The following is a 19689-nucleotide window of genomic DNA, read 5'->3' on the forward strand; positions in this document are numbered from 1 at the left end:
TAACAACAGTCTGTCAAGAATGGCTTACATCAAGTAATTCTTTGCTTATCTGGATGCTTATCAAGCATCCAGACTTTTATCACAGCAGCAACCCACTGATGGACATTCCTTCTGGGAATTGCAGAAGAGTTCCACTTGTGCAAAGATCCCTTGATTGAGCACAACTCTCCTTCAGTTCACAGGAGGAGTTTCTGCCAATGGAGCTTTCCTCTGTTAAAGTGCTTGTAACACAGACAAGCTTTCACATGGTTTGCAACATAGGCAAAATTACTGAACACTGAACAAAGGGGATAGAGTTAAATTGTAAAAATTAGTTACATCATTGTCACAAACCATGCACAGCAACAGGAGGGGGAGATATACACACACACACACACACACACACACACACACACACACACCCCTCTTGTAAAACTCAGCAGATGATAGAATGTAACACAAACACCTACCAGCCGTATCAACACGAAGTACTTTAAAAAGTAAGAAGTCTGGCTTCTCCTTCAAGAGTTTAAAACGCAACATCTGCACAACATCTGAAGCCTTTATCAGCTGGTAAGGATGCCCATTCTGCACGTAGAATACAACAGCCGTGCTGAAGAGGGGATGTACAGATTAAATTAAAACACAGAGATATATTTCTAGCTCCCAAATGATTTAGTGTCTCAATTTAATTGTAAGAAACATTCTTGCTATCTAGGGGTGTGCACGGAACAAAATAATGCAGTTCGGTTCAAATTCAAATCAATTTGAACCAAACCGCATTGCTCCAAACCAGTTTGGTCTAACCGACTAGCCAGTCCGGAACCAGTTTCGGTGGCCAATATACTTGTAAAGGGAAATCCGGTGAGGATTCCTCTTTACGAGTACAGGGATGGGGGACTCTTTCAAATGTAAGGGATGGCCGGGCATGGACAGCTAGAGAGGTAATAAGCTCCTTGCCAGGCTAGCGTGGCTGCTGGCACCGCCACTCGCCCTCCTGGTGCGGCCCAAGTACACTTCTCCCTCCTTTACCAAGCTACCAGCTCAGTGGCAGCTTGATAAAGAAGGGAGGAACGCACTTGAGGCCACACCAGGAGGGTGAAGGGCAGTGTTGACAGCTAAGCCGACCAGCTTATTACCTCTCTTGCCGCCCCCACCTGGCTGCCCCTTATCATTGCCAAACCGGTTCGCAAACCGGGTCTGGTTTGGTGTTTTGGTCTGTGACCAAACCACCAGTTTGCAATGAACCATTCATGCACACCCCTATTGCTAGCAGAATTTCCAACAAAGGCCTTGACATTGCCTACCCATATCTAGAGTATTCCTTGAAATGGCATCTCATTCTGTCTACACCATTGCCAGCAGAGCCTCTGGGTTCCGGGCAGAGTACAAGCCACTCAATATAACGCTCTAGAGATCTAGGATTTTATTTAGAAAGCATCCTACCACCAAGAGGAGAGGTAAGTAAGTTTAATTTGAATCTTTATGAATTGAAATAACTGTGTGTCTTCCATAAAGTGGGCAAAATCCTCAAGTTTCAGTCCAGTGAAGAATTAGGGTATTTAATGGTATTTTCCAAATACCATTCCAAAGGTCAGAAAATACCCTTTACGTTAATTTAAATGTTGGTCAACAAGTGATAAAGCCTTACAGAAGCCACCAAAGAAGCTTTCAGGGGGCAACTTTTAAAGACCTTTCTTCTTTGCACAACTCTTCTACTTCTACTCTTCTAACCTCAAATCGGCAGACTTAACAATATATTGAAGCTATTCCCACAATCAGTAGAAAGCGGACTAAGGGAGCCTAGCCCGCTTTCTACCAACTGTGGAAACCACAGGGCTTGCGGGCAAGCCTGGTGGTTCCCAGGGGGCTAGCCCACCTAGTCCACCCTCCCCTTAAATGAGGTTAACAGGGCGAGCGCTCTGTTAACCTCAATTTGTTGCTGCGGTGCACAGCGACACACAAGTAGACCCCCGACTGGGAGGCGACTCGGGAGTCCCCCCAGAATGCCCTGTGCCCTTGTGCGGGGCATCCTGAGACTTCTGGGGGCTGGGCAGCCCCAGATCCCCGCAGCCCCACCGACTCCATGATGGAGCCAGTAGTCATGTGGGCGGCCGATCCGGCTGCCCAGGACTCCAGGCATGATTGCCTGTGGGGATTGCAGACCTCATCGAGGCACTTCACAGTAATCATGTGAAGCACCTCATTATCTTAATGGCTCACAGCAGACTTTTTAAGAGTGGATATTAGGCCTATGCAAAGACTGAGCCACAAAACATCAAAACCAACTTCTTTGCACCTCACCCCTAGTGGTGCACAGAGGCAGCCACTTCCAGTACTAACATCCACTCAGAGGTCCTCTGCACAGTGCAAGGGAAGTCCCAGGGATGCTGAAGCCATGCATGATGGCATGCAGGGAACTCTGGGAAATCCAGTCCTTCCCAGCATTTTCCCCATTGAGTGGATGTAAGCACTGTGAGTTGCTGCCTCTGCTCAGGGCCAGATCTTCAAGGTGTCAATGATTTGGCTTCAAGGCCAGATCTTTGCACAAATATGGCTTAGAGCTAGCTTCAGGGCACTGTTCTCATCAGAAAGTCAGCCCAAACTTTTAATATCCTTATAAATGACGAAGTTCATTATAACACACATGATACATATGAGCAAGTTGATATTAATGTGTATTCCTCTATCTACATCACTGGTCACTGAAATGAAGTTTCTAGTCTATATTTGTTCGGGCCACTTTTATTCGCAATATCTCTCTGTACCTGATATCAGAATAAGCGTGTATATTCCGAACTTTAATGTCTGGATCTAAGACATTCAGCAGCATTGCTAGCTGTCTCACAAGAGTCTCTTTCTGTTGTTCAGTCAACTGTCCAACTCCTACTTGCAAGATCAGTTCCACAAGGCCATTTTTCTTGGGGTCTGCAAAAGCAAAAAAAAAAGTACTTTTTCCATAGCATGACCAATGTTGTCTTGACACTTGGAGGTCACACTCTCAAATTCCTATTTCTTAGGGCTCTCACAACTGGCAATAAAAGAAGAAGAAAATGCTAGTTCCAAAACAGAAATGTATCATATACTGGGTGCTAAAATCATACTCCTCTCAGATGCAGCACTGTTAGTGGACTCAGAACAAAGTGAGTGATTTTTTCTTCCAGGATCTTTATCCCCAACCCGGCCCCAACACTGAAAATGTATGTTGCGACCCCCCAGTGGTTGTTGCCTCTCTTTCACAGTTTTTACACTGTGCCCTTTTGGAGACAGGGAACCAACTTCTTATTCTCTTTTCTATGCAAACAGCTTTGAGAACTTTCCTGTTGAAAAGTGGTGCACAAATAATAATTGCTGATATCTTGACTACCAATACACAGGTGTAAAGAGGGTCTGTGCAGATGCAAATGGGGTTTGCAACGTGTTTCCTCTCTTCCAGAGGGCGAGCAGAATGGAGACGTTTTGCCCACTTGCACAATAGCACACTTGTAGAGGGGCTGGCAGAGTTGTGTGTGAGCCCCACTCGCATCCCTGTAGCACTTTACACATGTGCTTTGGTAGTCAGGATTTTATTTTATTTAGTGTTAAATTTATATACCGCCTTTCATTAAAACAATCCCAAGGCGGTTAACAGCAAAATTTAAAAACAAGATTGTAAAAAAGACACAATTAAAATATTAAGCTAAAAATATAAAACAAATCTGATTAAAATTTTAAAACAAAAGCATGTCAGCCCCTGATAATAATAGTAATATGGAATGAGTTAGATGGGAATTATTCACTTAACTATACGATGACAAACTAAAGCGATTAAAGTGGAACACAGAATAGAAGAGAAACAAGGAACTGGAGAGAGAAAGCATAACATCTTTATATATATTTCTCTGAGGCATACCTACTGCTCCAAATGACTGCCATCTCCACAGCTTTGTTCACCACAGCTCTTTACAGCACTACCCACAGATGCCATGTATGATGTTATTCAAGAAACATGGCAGTGAGCTTACTAGAGAGCCTGCAGCTGCCAAGGAAGACTGAAAAGCATATCAGCAATGGCAAAGAAAAGAGGAGATAATATTTCAGTCAAAGAGAGGAAGAGGCTTGGAGGGCTTGATTTGGTCTGAAAGCTGCCTACAGAACTACTACTACTACTATATACAGAAAAATAATAAGAATGAGTACCTAGTTCCCAAAGGGCACAGAGTCTAAGCCAGGGCTTCCCAGCCTTTTTTGGGCAAGTGTATCCCTTCTGTCGCAAGCCAAACAGGAGCAGAAGAGGAGCGTCTTCTCCCCTTTTGCATCTGAGGATGTATTGGCTTCAAGCTGGTGATCTTTAAATGCATGGCTGCAGTGTGGGGAGGCAGGAGGTATCTGAGAACCCCCTAGGATCCCTTCAAGTACCCCCTGCTGGGAACCCTGGTTTAAGCAAAGGTAGACTGCAACTTAGACAACATCTTGCAAAAGTAGGTCTCAGGCAATATAATTACTCCACCACTAACTGGAGAATCCACGAAACAAATCAAGACTTCCGACAGGACAGTATTTCACATTAACTTTAGACACCTGTCTCGAATTGCAATGAAGATTCAAAACAATGGAATGAAACTATAATGTTTTTAGTAATGGCATGTCATAGATCTATGGAGTCAGGATTTTACATATGATTGATAACAAAGCCTGACCAGGTCTTTGTTTTGCCACCTATAGAAGAGGAGAAAGAACTTAGGAAGAACACAGAGCATATGCTATAGATGTCCTCTAAATATCATACCAGGCCGTACTTCCACAACAGTGCTGTCCATGTCTGACTCTCCCTTGCCATCGGTGACTTTCAAGTGAAAAGTATAGATTCCTTCCACAAGATTGGTTAGCTGCAACACTGCCTCATGGTCTGACCCATGTATCACATCCTACAAAAGTAAGAAGTCGGCACTTGAGTACACAGTTTAAGATTCATTTTTAAAGGTAAAGGTAAAGTGTGCTATCGAGTTGATGTCGACTCCTGGCGACCACAGAGCCCTGTGGTTGTCTATTGGTAGAATACAGGAGGGGTTTACCATTGCCATTTCCCACGCACAGTATGAGATGACACCTTTCAGCATTTTCCTATATCGCTGCTTCTGGGTGTTTCCCATAGTCTGTGAAGCATTCCAGCAGGGATTTGAACCATCAACCTCTGGCTTGCTAATCAAGTCATTTCCCCACATTAGGCAAGGTTCATTTTTACCTGAGGCTAATACTCAGCCTATTTTTCACATGCCAAAAATTAGCCTAGAACAGCCTTACAAATAGGTTTATAGGGGATGACTCTCCAATTCCTCCTCAGATCCATGAGTTTGGTTTCTGTCATCCTCATTTTAATATTGGAGAACTGAGTTTTATATTAACTTGCCCAGGGCTACTCATCTATCCAGCGACCTATATTGGTTCAGAAATATGGCAACAATGCAAATAAAAGAGAGGTAAACAGGAATGTATGACAAAGATCCAATCTGGCCTAGATGAACTATTAAACTGCTTACTCCAGCCGCTGGGCTCTGGCCATCCCGAATCCAGAGATAGGACACAATTCCTTGGTCATCAGCAGATTGTGAACCATCCAATGCAACAGAGTTATTGGGAAGAATAAGAGTGTGTTGGTCTCCTGCATGAGCCTTAGGTGGCTGGTTGCGCTCTGAACAATAAAATAAGTGGGAGGAAAGCTCATTAAAAATATAGGATGTAAGTAAGTACATTACTATAAATTTCACAAATGGAGATTATTCTTGGAATGTGGGAGGGGATGTGGGGGTTGCGGGGGGGCTCAACATTGAAATCATTTCTTTGTTAAAACAGTTGGCTATTTGCAGAGCAGTCAACATTCCCAACACAGTCAGCAGAACTCCTGTGACTTCCTCTCTCTTTGGGGAGGGCAGAATGCACTAATTCAGGGTTTCTCAACGTGTGGGTCCCCAGATGTTATTGGACTTCAACTCCCATAATCCTCAGCCCCAGTGGCCGTGGGTTGGGAATTATGGGAGTTGAAGTCCAATTACATCTGGGGACCCACACGTTGAGAAACCCTGCACTAATTAGTGCATTCTCTTATTGTGAGCCTGAGATAATTCCACAAGATGTAGACAGATAAATTAATAATGATGAAAAATAGGAACTAATCCTAAAGCAAAATGGTACACACACACACACGTACGTTTGTAATCAAAGAAAGAGCTTGAAACTGTGCAGCCATTAGTCTGTTAAGAGAAACCAAGACAGCTCATAACAATCACAACAAAAAGATTAACAGAAAAATATGGTCAGTGGGGCAAGAACTATTATAAAAAAATAAAAATACTGAAAAGGCACTCAGTACAGGCATTCTATAAGCATCTTTCTAAAGAGAAGAATGTGGGAAACAAACAGAACATGAAGCAACTTTCCAAGGGGATGATACAGCTGAAATTGTTGCACAAAGACTGGAAAGTAGATGTGTGGAAAAGAAATGAGACAAAAAAAAGAAGTGTGTGAGAATGATGGCAAAAAGGTAGAGCAAACATTAGCATGTTCCATCATTTTATTTAGACACTTCTGACCTGAATGGCTCTTGCAGAAGTTTACCAAATTTTATAAGCATACATAAAAACCAACACATACCAAACACAACATTAAAAGCAACCAAATAAAGCATTAAAACTATTGTACCATCTAGCCACGCCTTTCAAAGTCTCTGGGAGCTCTTAAGAGTGTTAGAAGTGAAGGACTCTGCGCTGTCTCATGTCTCAATGACAGAGGAGGACAGATTAGTGAGTCAGAGCGCTAGAGGAGTCAAGACATTGGTCATCCCTTCTCTACTGCTCTGACACTATCCCTTTGATATGTAGATTGCTATTCTCAGGGACTTCCTTCCGTCATTCTTGCCACTTCCCTCTTTCCTTTTCTTCTCCCTTGAAACACCCACGCTCCTCTCTCCCTGCACCATGTGTGCAGAGATGCAGAATCCATCCCTCTGCATCAAGCTAGTTAGACAGATTAGAGATCCTATCTCTCCACTTTACTATCTAGAATGGAGTTCACTAATAAAGACTCCTTATATTGATTTGAAACTATGAACTGGCTCCAAGTTTCTTTTACTCTCTCAGCAGACACGCATGCCTAAGCAGACTCCGCTGTGTTGTACCTCAGTGCACTCTGCTGTAATAGAAGGGTATTTCTTACCAGAGAGAATTCCCAACAAAGAGAGCCCACTAAACATACCTCCCTGGGGAGAGAGTTTCAAATAGAGGTTATCATCACCACTGAGAAGGGCTACTAGTCTGGCTGCTAGTCTGGTGGCTGTGGGCCACCTCCAGCCTCAGAGGCAAGATGCCTCAATACCAGTTGCCGGGGAGCAATAGCAGGAGAGAAGGCATGCCCTCACCTCTTGCCTGTGGGCTCCCCAGAGGCATCTGGTGGAACACTGTACAAAACAGGATGCTGGACATGATAGGCCTTGGGCCTGATCCAGCAGGGCTGTTCTTATGTTCTTAAGGCCTGAGATGTGGCTCCCCCAATCCACGCTTAAGTGAATGAAGGATTCCTAAGCAAGCTGTCCTCAAATGACCTAAGGGCAAGTCGATCCAGGAAGAACAAAGTGAAGAAAGAATAGGCGGATGGATAAACAAAAATAACTGAATGATTTAAAACAAGATCCTGGCAAGTCAAACAGGGAATGGGACAAATGGCATTTGAGGAACCACAAAGAAATCATGGGCAGAAAAACATACTCAAGAGACCAACAGAAAATGGAGCATTGGTTACTCACCGTGAAGGCTTCTTCTTGCTGCTGCATCTAAGGGCGTCTAACATGTGGATTATGCTCCTCCATGAGACTCTAGAGGCAGGACTATGTAAATTAGGTTAGGCTTTTTAAGGCTGGGAGGAACATGACCCCTTCCGTTCTTTCAGGCCTAGAGGCAAAGAGTACTTCTACAAAGGAAAACTATGTACACTACTGGTAATTAAGTACAAATGAGCTCAAGCTAACTGGAACTACCTATGGGAAAAGAGGGGGAAAGTCCTCTCTCTCTCTTTTTTAAACATGCAGGAGCAGGTCAAATAAAAAGAATTGGTAGCTTCAGCAGATCCCTGTAAAGTAGGCGCTGGCGCTGCAGAGCAGGTTGAGACATCCTTGGATGCAGCAGCAAGAAGCCTGCACAGTGAGTAACCAATGCTCCATTCTCTGCTGCTGCAGTCCAAGGGTGTCTCACATGTGAGGACATACCACAGCCCTAGTCCAACTAGGGAAAGAGCCCCTCACCTACTCTGAAGGGAGACCCTGCTGGAGGACTTGCCTCCCAAACACTGCTTGTGCAGAGGCGAAAGCATCCAATTTGTAGTGTCTAGTTGAGGTAGACGGCGCTCGCCAGGTGGCTGCTCTACAAATGTCCTGTACAGGGACATTCTTAGAGAAAGCCGCGAATGCAGCTATAGAGTGGGCACACACTTTAGTGGCATCTTGAGGTCCTGGGACTCATAAGCCAAAGCTATGCATGCCTGTAGCCATCTAGCCAAGGTGGCAGGAGTGACGGCCTGGCCCATGGTTCGTGGTAAGAAGGAAACAAAAAGGGATTCAGTAGACCTAATGTGCTTAGTGCTTTATTTTAATATATATATTTAAAAAACCTGGCACAAGATTTTAAATAAATAAATAAAATAAATAAAATAAATGCCTGGCACAAGCTAGGCATGCGTAGGTGCACACCTAGCTTGCGCGCATGCACACACGCACACACACATATATATTGATATTTATATCTATATCTATATATCTTAAGGCACCTATACATGTCTAGCTTGTGCCAGGCCTTCTCTGCCGGGTGAACCAGCTTAGGGCAAAAAGAGGAAAAGAATAATGTCCTGTGACATGTGGAAGGGAGATGCTACCTTTGGATGGAAAAAAAGGGTCTGGGATAAGCTTAACTGAGTCCGTGGGGAAAAACCACAGGTTTTTATGTACAGACAAGGCCCTGAGTTCAGAGACCCTATGGGCTGAGGTAATAGCAATGAGGAAAACTAGTTTGAAAGAGAGTAGGTGTAGCGGTATGGTGGCTACTGGTTTGAAGAGATGACCATGGAGCACCTTCAGGACTGTATGTAGACGTCATGTAGGAGGCGATATACCACTGGAGGGGAGAGAAGAGTGGCGCCTCTCAGGAAACGTCTTAGGTGGGAGTGACGTTGCATGGATAGCTTAGAAGTCCCACCAAGGCCTGGCATTTCAAGGTGTTCGCAGAGAGTCCTTGGTCTAAGCCATCCTGAAGAAACTGCAGGACATGCATCATGGTGGCTGATCCCCATGTCATGTAGACCATCACAGAAAGGCCTGCCATGTATATTGATAAATTCTATTAGTGGGGGGCATCTGGAAGTGAGCATTGTGTTAAGCACCTTAGCCACGATTGTTTCAAGATGTGCCACTCAGTTTCCATGCAGCCAGCCTTAACCAGCCTGGATCCAGGTGATACACTGGACCCTCGTGAAGCTGATCAAATTGGAGGGAGTCAAGCACAGCATCCGCCATAAAGGCTTGTACTTTGTGCAACTTTAAACTTTAAAAGTGTTTCCTCAACCTAATTGGGTCAGAGGGAGGTTCCCGAATCAAGTCATCTAGCCAGATTAATGAAACTCTAGCTACCATAGAGGCAGCTGCAGCAGCTCTCATTAAGAACATAAGAACAGCCCTGCTGGATCAGGCCCAAGGCCCAGCTAGTCCAGCATCCTGTTTCGCACAGTGGCCCACCAGATGCCGCTGGAAGCCACAGACAAGAGTTGAAGGCGTGCCCTCTCTCCTGCCATTACTTCCCTGCAACTGGTACTCAGAGGCATCCTGCCTTTGAGGCTGGAGGTGGCCCACAGCCTTCCGACTAGTAGCCATTGATAGACCTCTCCTCCATGAAGTCATCCAAACCCCTCTTAAAGCCATCCAGGTTGTTGGCTGTCACCACATCCTGTGGCAGAGAGTTCCACAAGTGGATCACGCGTTGTGTGAAAAAGTACTTCCGTTTGTTGGTCCTAGACGTCCTGGCAATCAGTTTCATGGAGTGACCCCTGGTTCTAGTGGTTGTGTGAGAGGGAAAAGAATCTCTCTCTCTCTCCACTTTCTCCACGCCATGCATGATTTTATAGACCTCTATCATGTCTCCCCACAAACTAAAAAGCCCCAGGTGTTGTAGTCTTGCCTCATAAGAAAGGTGCTCTAGGCCCCTGATCATCTTGGTTGCCCTCTTCTGTATCTTCTCCAGTTCAACAATGTCCTTTTTAAGATGTGGTGACCAGAATTGTACGCAGTACTCCAAGTGTGGTCGCACCATAGTTTTGTATAAGGGCATTATAATATTAGCCGTTTTATTTTCAATCCCCTTTCTAATGATCCCTAGCATGGAATTGGCCTTTTTCACAGCTGCCGCACATTGACTCGACACTTTCAACGCGCTGTGCACCACGACCTCAAGATCCCTCTCCTGGGGGTCCGTCACCGACAGCTCGGATCCCATCAGCGTATACTTGAATTTGGGGTTTTTCGTCCCAATGTGCATCACTTTACACTTGCTAACACTGAACCGCATTTGCCATTTTGTCGCCCACTCCCCCAGTTTGGAGAGATCCTTTTGGAGCTGCTCACAATCCGTTTTGGATTTCACTACCCGGAAGAGTTTGGTATCATCTGCAAATCTGGCCACATCGCTGCTTACCCCTGCTTCTTGATCATTTATGAATAGATTAAAAATTTATTGATAATGCTGTGGAATCATGCACCCGTTTCATTACCCCCTCCATACGTTTGTCTGCAGGATCTTTTGGGGCAGACTCCCCGTCCCTAGTCAGGACCAAACCAGATATCATAGCCACAATGGGGGCATCCATGGGGGGCATGTTGAAAATCCCCTCCCCTTCCTGTTGGAATGCTTACAACTTTTATTGCTATAGTATTAGCCATTTTTGAAACCATCCATTCACTTTTTGCCACTTCCACAAATTGTTTAGGAATAGGCAGGGGCATATTACTTGGCTTTGACCCCAGGAACACCAGGTCACTTTTACTCAGTGGCTGGGATTCCTGAGATGCAATGGGGCCAAGTTTATGGACTGAAAAAGTCTCTGTGGTGCTTCTGAGCTCTCAGGTTCTTCACGATCAGACCATTCTCCCTCCTCTCTTGGTTGATCAAGATCACCTCCCCGCAAAGGGTCTGTAGGGAGATCTGGATTTTCTGGTGAGGTGGGTTTCTCAAGGGGAATAATGGGGATCAGGTTGCCCGGGTTTTTTTCTGGAGGTCTTTGAGGGGGTGCAGCGGGGAGTTTTCCCGTCTACCTAGGAAGTGGACATCTGGGGTTGGGAAAGCCTAGATTGGAGAGTTCAGATGAATGCACACTCTTATCCCTCTGTTTTGATTAGACCTTAGAACTTTGACCTTTTGGCTTTCTTAACATGTTTTCACTTTTTCTTTGTTTTTTAAGGGGCTGGAGTCTCTGAGACTGAAGAAGAAGTGGTAGAGGAGGAGGAGGATGAATCCTGCTTGGTCTGCCTTCTCTTTTTAGACCTTAGTTGGTCATATCTTTCAAATGAGCTTGCCAGCAAGTTCTCAAACCACGTGCCCCAGATAGGTGGCTTAACTCCTGGCATTTGGGAGAGGGTTTCACTCACTAGGGTAGGTTGGGTGAGCATGGATGCCCCCGAGGGACTCGGGGCAGGGGTGGAGAGTAGAAGAAACCGAAAGCCCAACTTGGGCCGGGCTCATCAGATGGGAAGTTGCTGTCATCGCTGCACTTGTGGTCAGTACTGTGCACACTGTTGCAGCTCTGGGTGCTGCTGAGCCTGCTCCAGTGCCTTCGGGCACTGCCAATGCCTTCTGAGCCCCCATTTTCCTCTGGGCTTCTGGCCGCTGGTGGAGACCATATCTGGTACTTCGGGGCCTTGGCGTTCCTCCGTGCGCCCCGCAAGGCTTCTTGGAGCGTGTGGGGGTAGTGGAGCTGCAGCTGCTGAAGGCAAGCTGCCCATGGTGCTGGCGGGAAGCAGTAGCAAGGTCGATGCCTGGGCCACTTCCTTGCCCTAAAAGTTGGTAGTTAGTGCTCTCTCTTGCTCCAGAACACCGCCCATCAGCTGTTCGGCAGGGGCTGAGCATTCCAAGGAGCTGTGTAGGTCAGTGAACCGGACCTCAGGGGCAGGTTCCCAGCTGCTCTAATGGCCTTCAGTAGGCCCTCTTGTTGTTTTCGCTTTGGTACTCTCATGTGGAGTACCCTGGCCGCTCTTTCTATGCAGCGGAAGGAATAGGAAAACAAGTGGAGGCACAGAAGGGGAAACCAAAGTATAAAGGCACAGCAGGAGTTTTCTTTTTCTTTTCTTCTCTACGTATAAGAAAGAATTAGAAAAAAGGAAGACAGTAAAAGAAGGGAGAAAAAGCAAGAGAGCCTAAAGCGGGGGGAAAGTAGAACTGAGAAAAGCTGAGGAGAAGCTACCTTAGAGCCACGCAGGGCTAAAAGAACTGGAGAGGTCATGCTCCTCCCAGCCTTAAAAAGCCTAACCTAATTTATATAGTCCTGACTCTAGAGTCACATGGAGGAGCATAACCCACACATGAGACACCCTTGGACTGCTGCAGCAGAGAATTATGAAACACTTTTGTTGATCAAAATAAGATATGTGGCCATAACAGGAATGGATGATGAGAAGTAGGGACATAGGAAACTGCCATATACTGAGTCAGCCCATGGGTCTATCTAGCTCAGTATTGTCTTCACAGACTGGCAGCGGCTTCTCCAAGGTTGCAGGCAGGAATCTCTCTCAGCCCTATCTTGGAGAAGCCAGGGATGGAACTTGGAACCTTCTGCTCTTCCCAGAGCGGCTTCATCCCCTGAGGGGAATATCTTGCAGTGCTCACACATCAAGTCTCCCATTCAGCTGCAACCAGGGCAGACCCTACTTAGCTATGGGGACAAGTCATGCTTGCTACCACAAGACCAGCTCTCCTCTCCATTCCATCTCATTCCAAAATCTGATGAACCTGAAAGTCACAATCGCTTTATATGAAAGAGTAACCAGGCTTACCCTCCTTAACAGTCACAGAAAGCGTGGTAGAGCTGCTTAGTCCTTGACTGTCTTTTACTGTCAGTCTGAAATGATAGGTTCCAAGCTGTAGACCTGTAACAGTGGCTACTGCACTATCAACATTTTCCATCTGCAAAAAGTTTGGCCCACTACAACAAAGCAGAAGAAGCCATAAACCTGGATTCTGATTCAATTCAGTTATTCATTTTTGTAAATTGTTACACAAAACAAACAAAATATTTTTGTGCTACAGCAGATTCTGAGGGTGATTGTATTTTTGAAGCTTCAGGATTGCTCTCCTTCACACTGGATCATGCTAACAATCAAGGTTGATGAGTAGTACAGTTGATGAGTAGCCTACTTGCTTTAGGCTAGCAGAGCCAAACAGCAAACTTTTAGCTTGACAAGCCTTTCACATTTAACAGTGTATTGGCACAAGGACCATTTCCTTCCCAGGGCAAATACCAACTTCGAGCAGCGTTCTTGAGACTGCAGTGCAGAGGGGAAGGGGGAAAAACCTCTCCCTGCACCATGGTCCTAACTGGACCTTCCCACAGCTGCTTTTTTTTTAAATATAAAAACAAAGAAGCTCAATTATGCTTTGAGTCACATGTAATTTGACTCTCATTTCCACAATCTGGCGGAAGCAATCCCTTAAAATATTTACTTGCAAGCCTGATACCTATTTACAAGTCCTTCTGCACATTGGTCCACTATTTATTTATAAATACATACAATGCTGCTTCAGAAACAGTCAACTGAAAATATCTGACCAAAAGCCTCTTCGGTTTTTCAATTCATTCTGAAGCCAACCTAGGCAGTCACAGAACCCAATTCAAACCCACACATATATCAAATCAGACAGCATATTACAATATGCAAGAAATACTAAAATCCTAAAAGCCAACTGAACATTTGAAATACTGATTAATTATGCACATGGAAGATGTGTGTATCTTCCTTGCTTCATTTCCTGGCCAGAACCACAGAATGCTAGGGATCCAAGTGGCTTTGGAGGAGACATCTTGGATAAGTACAGGATTGCCTAGTGACCTAATAGCCTATGAGGTCCTTCAACAAATGGTACTCCCTAGGAAAAGCAAATTAATATCCAACTGAATGATGGAAATTACCACTAGCCTATCACATTCTTCTCCATGGCTGTGTGAATACAGCAAAGTTAGTTGGCCATTACTAGCAATATTTTACATGGACAATATTGACACAGATACACTTGAAGTATGTATAGAAACAGCTAGTTAGGCTGAAAGAGTTCATGTTAAAAACACTTGTAATTCCCTACTAATATTTCCTTCCTCATTCCCAAAGCTTTCAAGATCCTTCCCTTATGTCCAAGAAGTAGTACTTGCTAATTTGGCCCTACAAGCATGTTCACATGCCACCAAGTGCATTCCTAGATGCACTTTTTCCCTGTACAAAATACCTGATATTCTCCCAGCAGTAGTAAACAATGCCAAAGTCATCAGTGCTCTTGCTTCCATCAAGAATAGTGCTCTGGACAGGAAATGTCAACTCCTTATCTGGGCCAACCACAGCTACTGGAGGGCTATTGTTTTCTGGGAGAGAAAGAAATCAAAATAAAGATAACTGATGAGAGTTATCAACTGCCAATCAGATGAGATTCAGAATTTAGTATCATTTGCTACCCCTGATTTTTCATAATGCAAGACGCAATCATGGATGCTGTGTCTATAGCAAAACAGAAAATGCAATTATCTGCCCAGACTGCACAAAGAAATGGGGAAATTATGGCATAATTAAAGCAAAAGAGATGGCAATAGAATCAATGGGACATCAGTGTATAATTAAGAATTTGATTTCAGAAGGGCCAAGGCTGCTTTGCACACAACAGTTTTCTTCCAAAGGAGAAGAAACAGAAACATGGACTATCTTATATGAAGATAGGACACATGTCTACTTTATCACATATTCCTGCATTTGGTTCCCAAGGAGTATGTATGCAGTTAAACAGACTCATGTACTATCACCACACACAACAGTATACACAGATATTATTTATAGCTATATGGAAAACCCATGTGTGGTGAACCTGAAGCATACCCAACTTTCTTTGGAATGAGCTCATTATTTGCAATCCTAGCAAGCTTCCTCTTCTGCAAGCTTCTCTTTTCTCTCACAAAGGTCCAGTTCAAACAATCCAAACAATCATTTAGATCATCAGAAATGAGGCCACAGCAAGTCTCAGGTTTACGCACACACCCTCCTCACTCTGCAGGTGAGGGAAGGAGAGTGAAAGCTTCCTCTTGAATTTTTGATGAAACTGAGGTTTTCTGTTATGTACAAACTTGGGAAACTGAGGAGTATTCCAACCTTAGTTAGTAAAAAATAAACCGGGATGATAGTCTGAACTAAGCCACACTCATTACAATGACTTTGTAAAAAGGCAATTGCACATCATGGACCAAGATTGGTCTCATCTAACAAAGGAAGCAGGTAGAGGCTATCTTCTCCTGGTGACCTAGAAATGTAGTAGTAAGGCTCAGTCCTTATGCTTGACACCACCCTCTCTGGCTGCTAATGAAAGGCAGCCATGATATTTGTTCTTTTATCACTGCAAGGAAATCAGGACTGCCTTTTCAAGGCAACCAGGGCAGACAGCAAGGACTGCGGATGCTGAATAGGGGCGGGGGGGGGGGGCAGAGATGCATTACACATCTCCTCCTCATAGGGCACGATTTATTAATATTGTATATTTTTTACTTTCTATCTCATTTCTTTGGCCAGAATCCCAAAATGGCTCACAATATCCATAAAATACAACTGTACCATTAAAAAAAATGAACAAGTGAGGAATAAAAACCATAAAAAGAAATGGGTCTATTAAAAAAAAGACAGGGGAAGAGGAGAAAAAAGGGTATGGATTGAAAAAACTGCATTTTAAAATCCTGATTTTAAAAAACCAAAACAAAACCACTTTCCATCCACAAACAATTAGCTTTTTGAGCATTGGTGGGGGTCAGCAGAGGGACCTTGTGAGCTGACCCAGGTGTCTTCCTCTGTCCCTTTTTCTCCTGGCTCTCATGCCTAGGCCAGGTGGTCTTACATAGTAGTGGAGGGATTAGCCCTGGTTATTCAGGAGCCAGGCATATGAGGATGCCTTGGCCTGCTTTTCCTGTCTCTCTTACACGGCCATTGTGGACCGGCATTCAGTATGCATTAAGCCCAGATAGCCTGGCTTCTGAGTTTAACAGATGCCCAAGCCACTTGGACTGCATGGCTGGCTGGCTCTCTCCTCTCTCCCTTCCACCTAGCATTAAGAGGACAGCTTAGATCTGCCGACTCATATACACAGATCTAACAAACAGTCAGCTGGTGGATGATCTGCAAAGTCAAACATGTTCCAGATCTGCTTACCAGGCTGGACAGTCACTGTGACTTCAGCTGTGGACTGCTGGTCACCAGAATCAGTCACAGTCAGTTGGAATGTGTAGACTCCTCCTTGCATTGCAGTCAACTGGAGATAAGGACTTCTTACTCCCTATGTAACGTGTGGTGGGGTGGCCGGTGGGGTTAGGGGGTCATGCAAAGGAAAGTCAGAAGGTAAGAAAAATATTAAACAGTACAAACTGTTCTCACCCCCCCCCCCAATTTTTTTAATTTAATATCACCTTAATATCGCCAGACACCATTACAATACATTTATTTTTTAAAAATCATTTTAAAAAAACAAACCCCAAACCTGTATCTACAAAACATTAGACACATAAATGTTGAGGTCATTCTCAAACAAATGCATCTTTCCAAACTTAGATAAATTGGGTTGTCCCCTCCTTACCATAATTTTTATAATTCAAGCATAATAATAGAGCCTGCTGTATCATAATAAAAGACTGAGATGGAATTATACCTTTTCAGACATTTAAGGAATAAATCAGTTTTTCGACTGTTGCAATATACCAGAGTTTGTTATACCATTCTTCTAGAGATAACACTCCCTCTTTCCAGTTTTTGGCTATGATCAATCTAGCTTCTATCAACATAAAGGACAGTAAATCTTTAGATTTTCATGTTCTCCTGAAAAAATACCTACAATGCCAAGAGGGGATCTGGCCAAATCTGTTAGTCAGTGATTTTTGCCATCTCTATAAAAACCAATCTCCATAAATTTCTAACTCTTGGACAAGTCCACCATAGATGATAGCAAGTCCCCTTCTCCTTACAATCATTGTTCCAGCATCTAGCAAACTTGTTTTTTGCAATATACGCTAATATCACTGGAGTCATATACCATCTATGGACTATTTTCATATAATTTTCCTTAATTTGAGTAGAAACTGAATATAAAGATTTACTAGTCCAGATTTTTTCCCATTCTACATCAGGAAAAGTTCTTGACAGGTCCATCTCCCAGACAAGTTTTAATCCAGTCAATGGTTTTAATTCATGTTTTAACAGAATCAAATAGAGTTTAGATATTAATCCTTTTATTTCTATTCACCAACTTCTCAAAATCAGTCACATCTCTACCAGCCATAGCCATAGATAATATCTGGGATGAAAACAGAAATATCTTCATTTGTATCAACTGAAACCATGATCAACTGTGTTCCATAAAAAGTGGTTTTATTTGAGTGTCTTAAGTTTACCTTTATGGTATACATCTCTCAATCTCACTAACTTTCTCAGGTCTTTTTATTCTTCCAATTATTTCTGTAATTTGAGGGTGGCATGTTAATGGGGTAAGTGGGGAAATAAGAGATGATAAACGGAATAACCATTCCTTCAAAATCGTTAAAGTAACTTCTAAAAAATGATTAGTAATATTCTTCACCATTCCTTTAAAAAGGTCACTATGGGGGAGGTACAAACTGTTCTTAAACTAAGAAGTGAAAAAGGTCACTATGGGGGATGCACAAACTGTTCTTAAACCAAGAAATGAAAACAAATTTACCACTGAAATAATCCTAATAAATTACTACTACTACTACTACTACTACTACTACTATTTATTTATTATTTATTTATTCGATTTCTATACTGCCCTTCCAAAAATGGTTCAACCACAGATAGTTTACCACAGTTAAGTTGAAAGACATTAAGATGGACACTGAATATAAAACAGGCAACTGAAATGGGAATATATGCTATTGTGACATTTGCAGCTGAAAACGTTAGCTGAGTTAATAAATGACTTTTCTGAAAATGTGCATCAGTAGACCCTTGGGCCAACTGGCATGAGCCCAGTGCCATCAGCTTGCTCCACCACAGCTGATGAAGCATCTTCATGTCACTCTGGGGCAGGAGCTCCCAACTTTGGGTCCTCTCAACATTCCCAGCCACAAAGCCATTATGGCTGGAGATGGGGAGCTGTAGTCCAACAACATCTGGGGACGCAAAGTTAGAAGCCCATGCTTTGGGGGATAACCACAAAGAAAGCAGAGAGATACAAAATCAGCCCAAACTGGACAAACATAGCAAGTTGAGCATCATAAGACCTTTACACCTGATGCTGCAGTTTACAAAGATGTCCTTTATTTTTGTCCTCTGATACAATGAAATTTCTTTCTATCCTCACTCAGCCAGCAGATAGATAGACAGATAGACAGATAGACAGATAGACAGATAGATAGATAGATAGATAGGATATTTCTCCTGCTTACAATTTATCATTGCAAAACAATTTATTTTTAAAACATATTTAACATAATTTGGTTCATTTTATTAGTCTTAATTTACATTGTATCTATTTTATAAATGTTATGAGATGCCCTGAGCAGTAGTGTACTGGAGGGGTGGAGTATAAACATTTTAAATAAATATTAAGTAATAAACACTTTTATTATATGTGATGATCTACAAAGGCAAAACAGCCCACTTGAGGTGTGCTAATCACAACTTGCTGTTTTTCCTTTGCAGAGAAATGGGTTTGCTTAAAAACCCATCTTGACTAGTTAGTCTTGGCTTGTTAGCGACAAGCAAATATGTAAGCCACTGTAAGCCTATCAATGCCTTTCTCCTCACCTCTAGTGAGTTCATCATAAATGCCCATTTTCAACAAGAATCAGAAAATTCCTGCTCCAAAAAGTATTAGATACAGTAGAAATTACCTGAGATTAAGCAAAATGTCCTCCACTTACCTGCATTGCTACCACCTTGCTTTTACTTTTGGGACTCAGGGACCACTCGTAACTTACAATCCCATAATCATCATTGCTCTGATTTCCCTTCAATGTAATGGAGTTCTGAGGCAAGTTGATTGTCTGATTGGGTCCTGCATTGGCAACAGGTGGATAATCCACAGGTTTGTTGACTTGCAAAGAGGCTGTCGTGGAGTTAGTGGCTCCCTCGGAGTCAATGACCGTTAGCCTAAAGAGGGGGGAAAGATATGAAAATTCTTCTGGATATGGAAATTTCACCTGGATATGTACAGTGTGATTTCTTCAATGTTCAAAATAAAGGTGTATTGGATCCCTTAACCACAACCACGCTTCCCCGGTCAAAAGAAATACACTTTTATTTTTTATTAGGGATAGGTTATTGGTGATCTGCATGTCACATTTGTCCCATAAACCAATTTGATCTGACTCCCAGGGGACCTAACCAATTTGAATCAAGATGTGTAGGGAAGTATTTTGCTCACAGTTTCACTGGCGAGGATGGGAAAGATGTCT

The 19689-nt window shown here is 43.4% G+C and overlaps 1 protein-coding gene across 6 annotated transcripts in view; it reads right to left on the reverse strand.

Moving 5' to 3' along the window:
* KIAA0319 (KIAA0319 ortholog) overlaps positions 1-19689 on the reverse strand; it is a 62484-nt gene that overhangs the window by 11896 nt on the left and 30899 nt on the right. For 5 of the 6 annotated variants that reach the window (XM_053246899.1, XM_053246895.1, XM_053246894.1 and 2 more), the window contains 8 exons: positions 19156-19384; positions 16433-16556; positions 14481-14613; positions 13037-13185; positions 5499-5650; positions 4748-4886; positions 2748-2907; positions 450-592 (listed from right to left, as the gene is read on the reverse strand). In XM_053246899.1, the coding sequence (XP_053102874.1) occupies positions 450-592; positions 2748-2907; positions 4748-4886; positions 5499-5650; positions 13037-13185; positions 14481-14613; positions 16433-16556; positions 19156-19384 (1229 nt within the window). The remainder of the gene's footprint in view (positions 1-449; positions 593-2747; positions 2908-4747; positions 4887-5498; positions 5651-13036; positions 13186-14480; positions 14614-16432; positions 16557-19155; positions 19385-19689) is intronic. The other variant, XM_053246896.1, reaches the window with a different exon arrangement.

This window comes from Hemicordylus capensis, chromosome 4, assembly GCF_027244095.1.
Source record: "Hemicordylus capensis ecotype Gifberg chromosome 4, rHemCap1.1.pri, whole genome shotgun sequence".
Lineage (NCBI taxonomy): Eukaryota > Metazoa > Chordata > Lepidosauria > Squamata > Cordylidae > Hemicordylus > Hemicordylus capensis.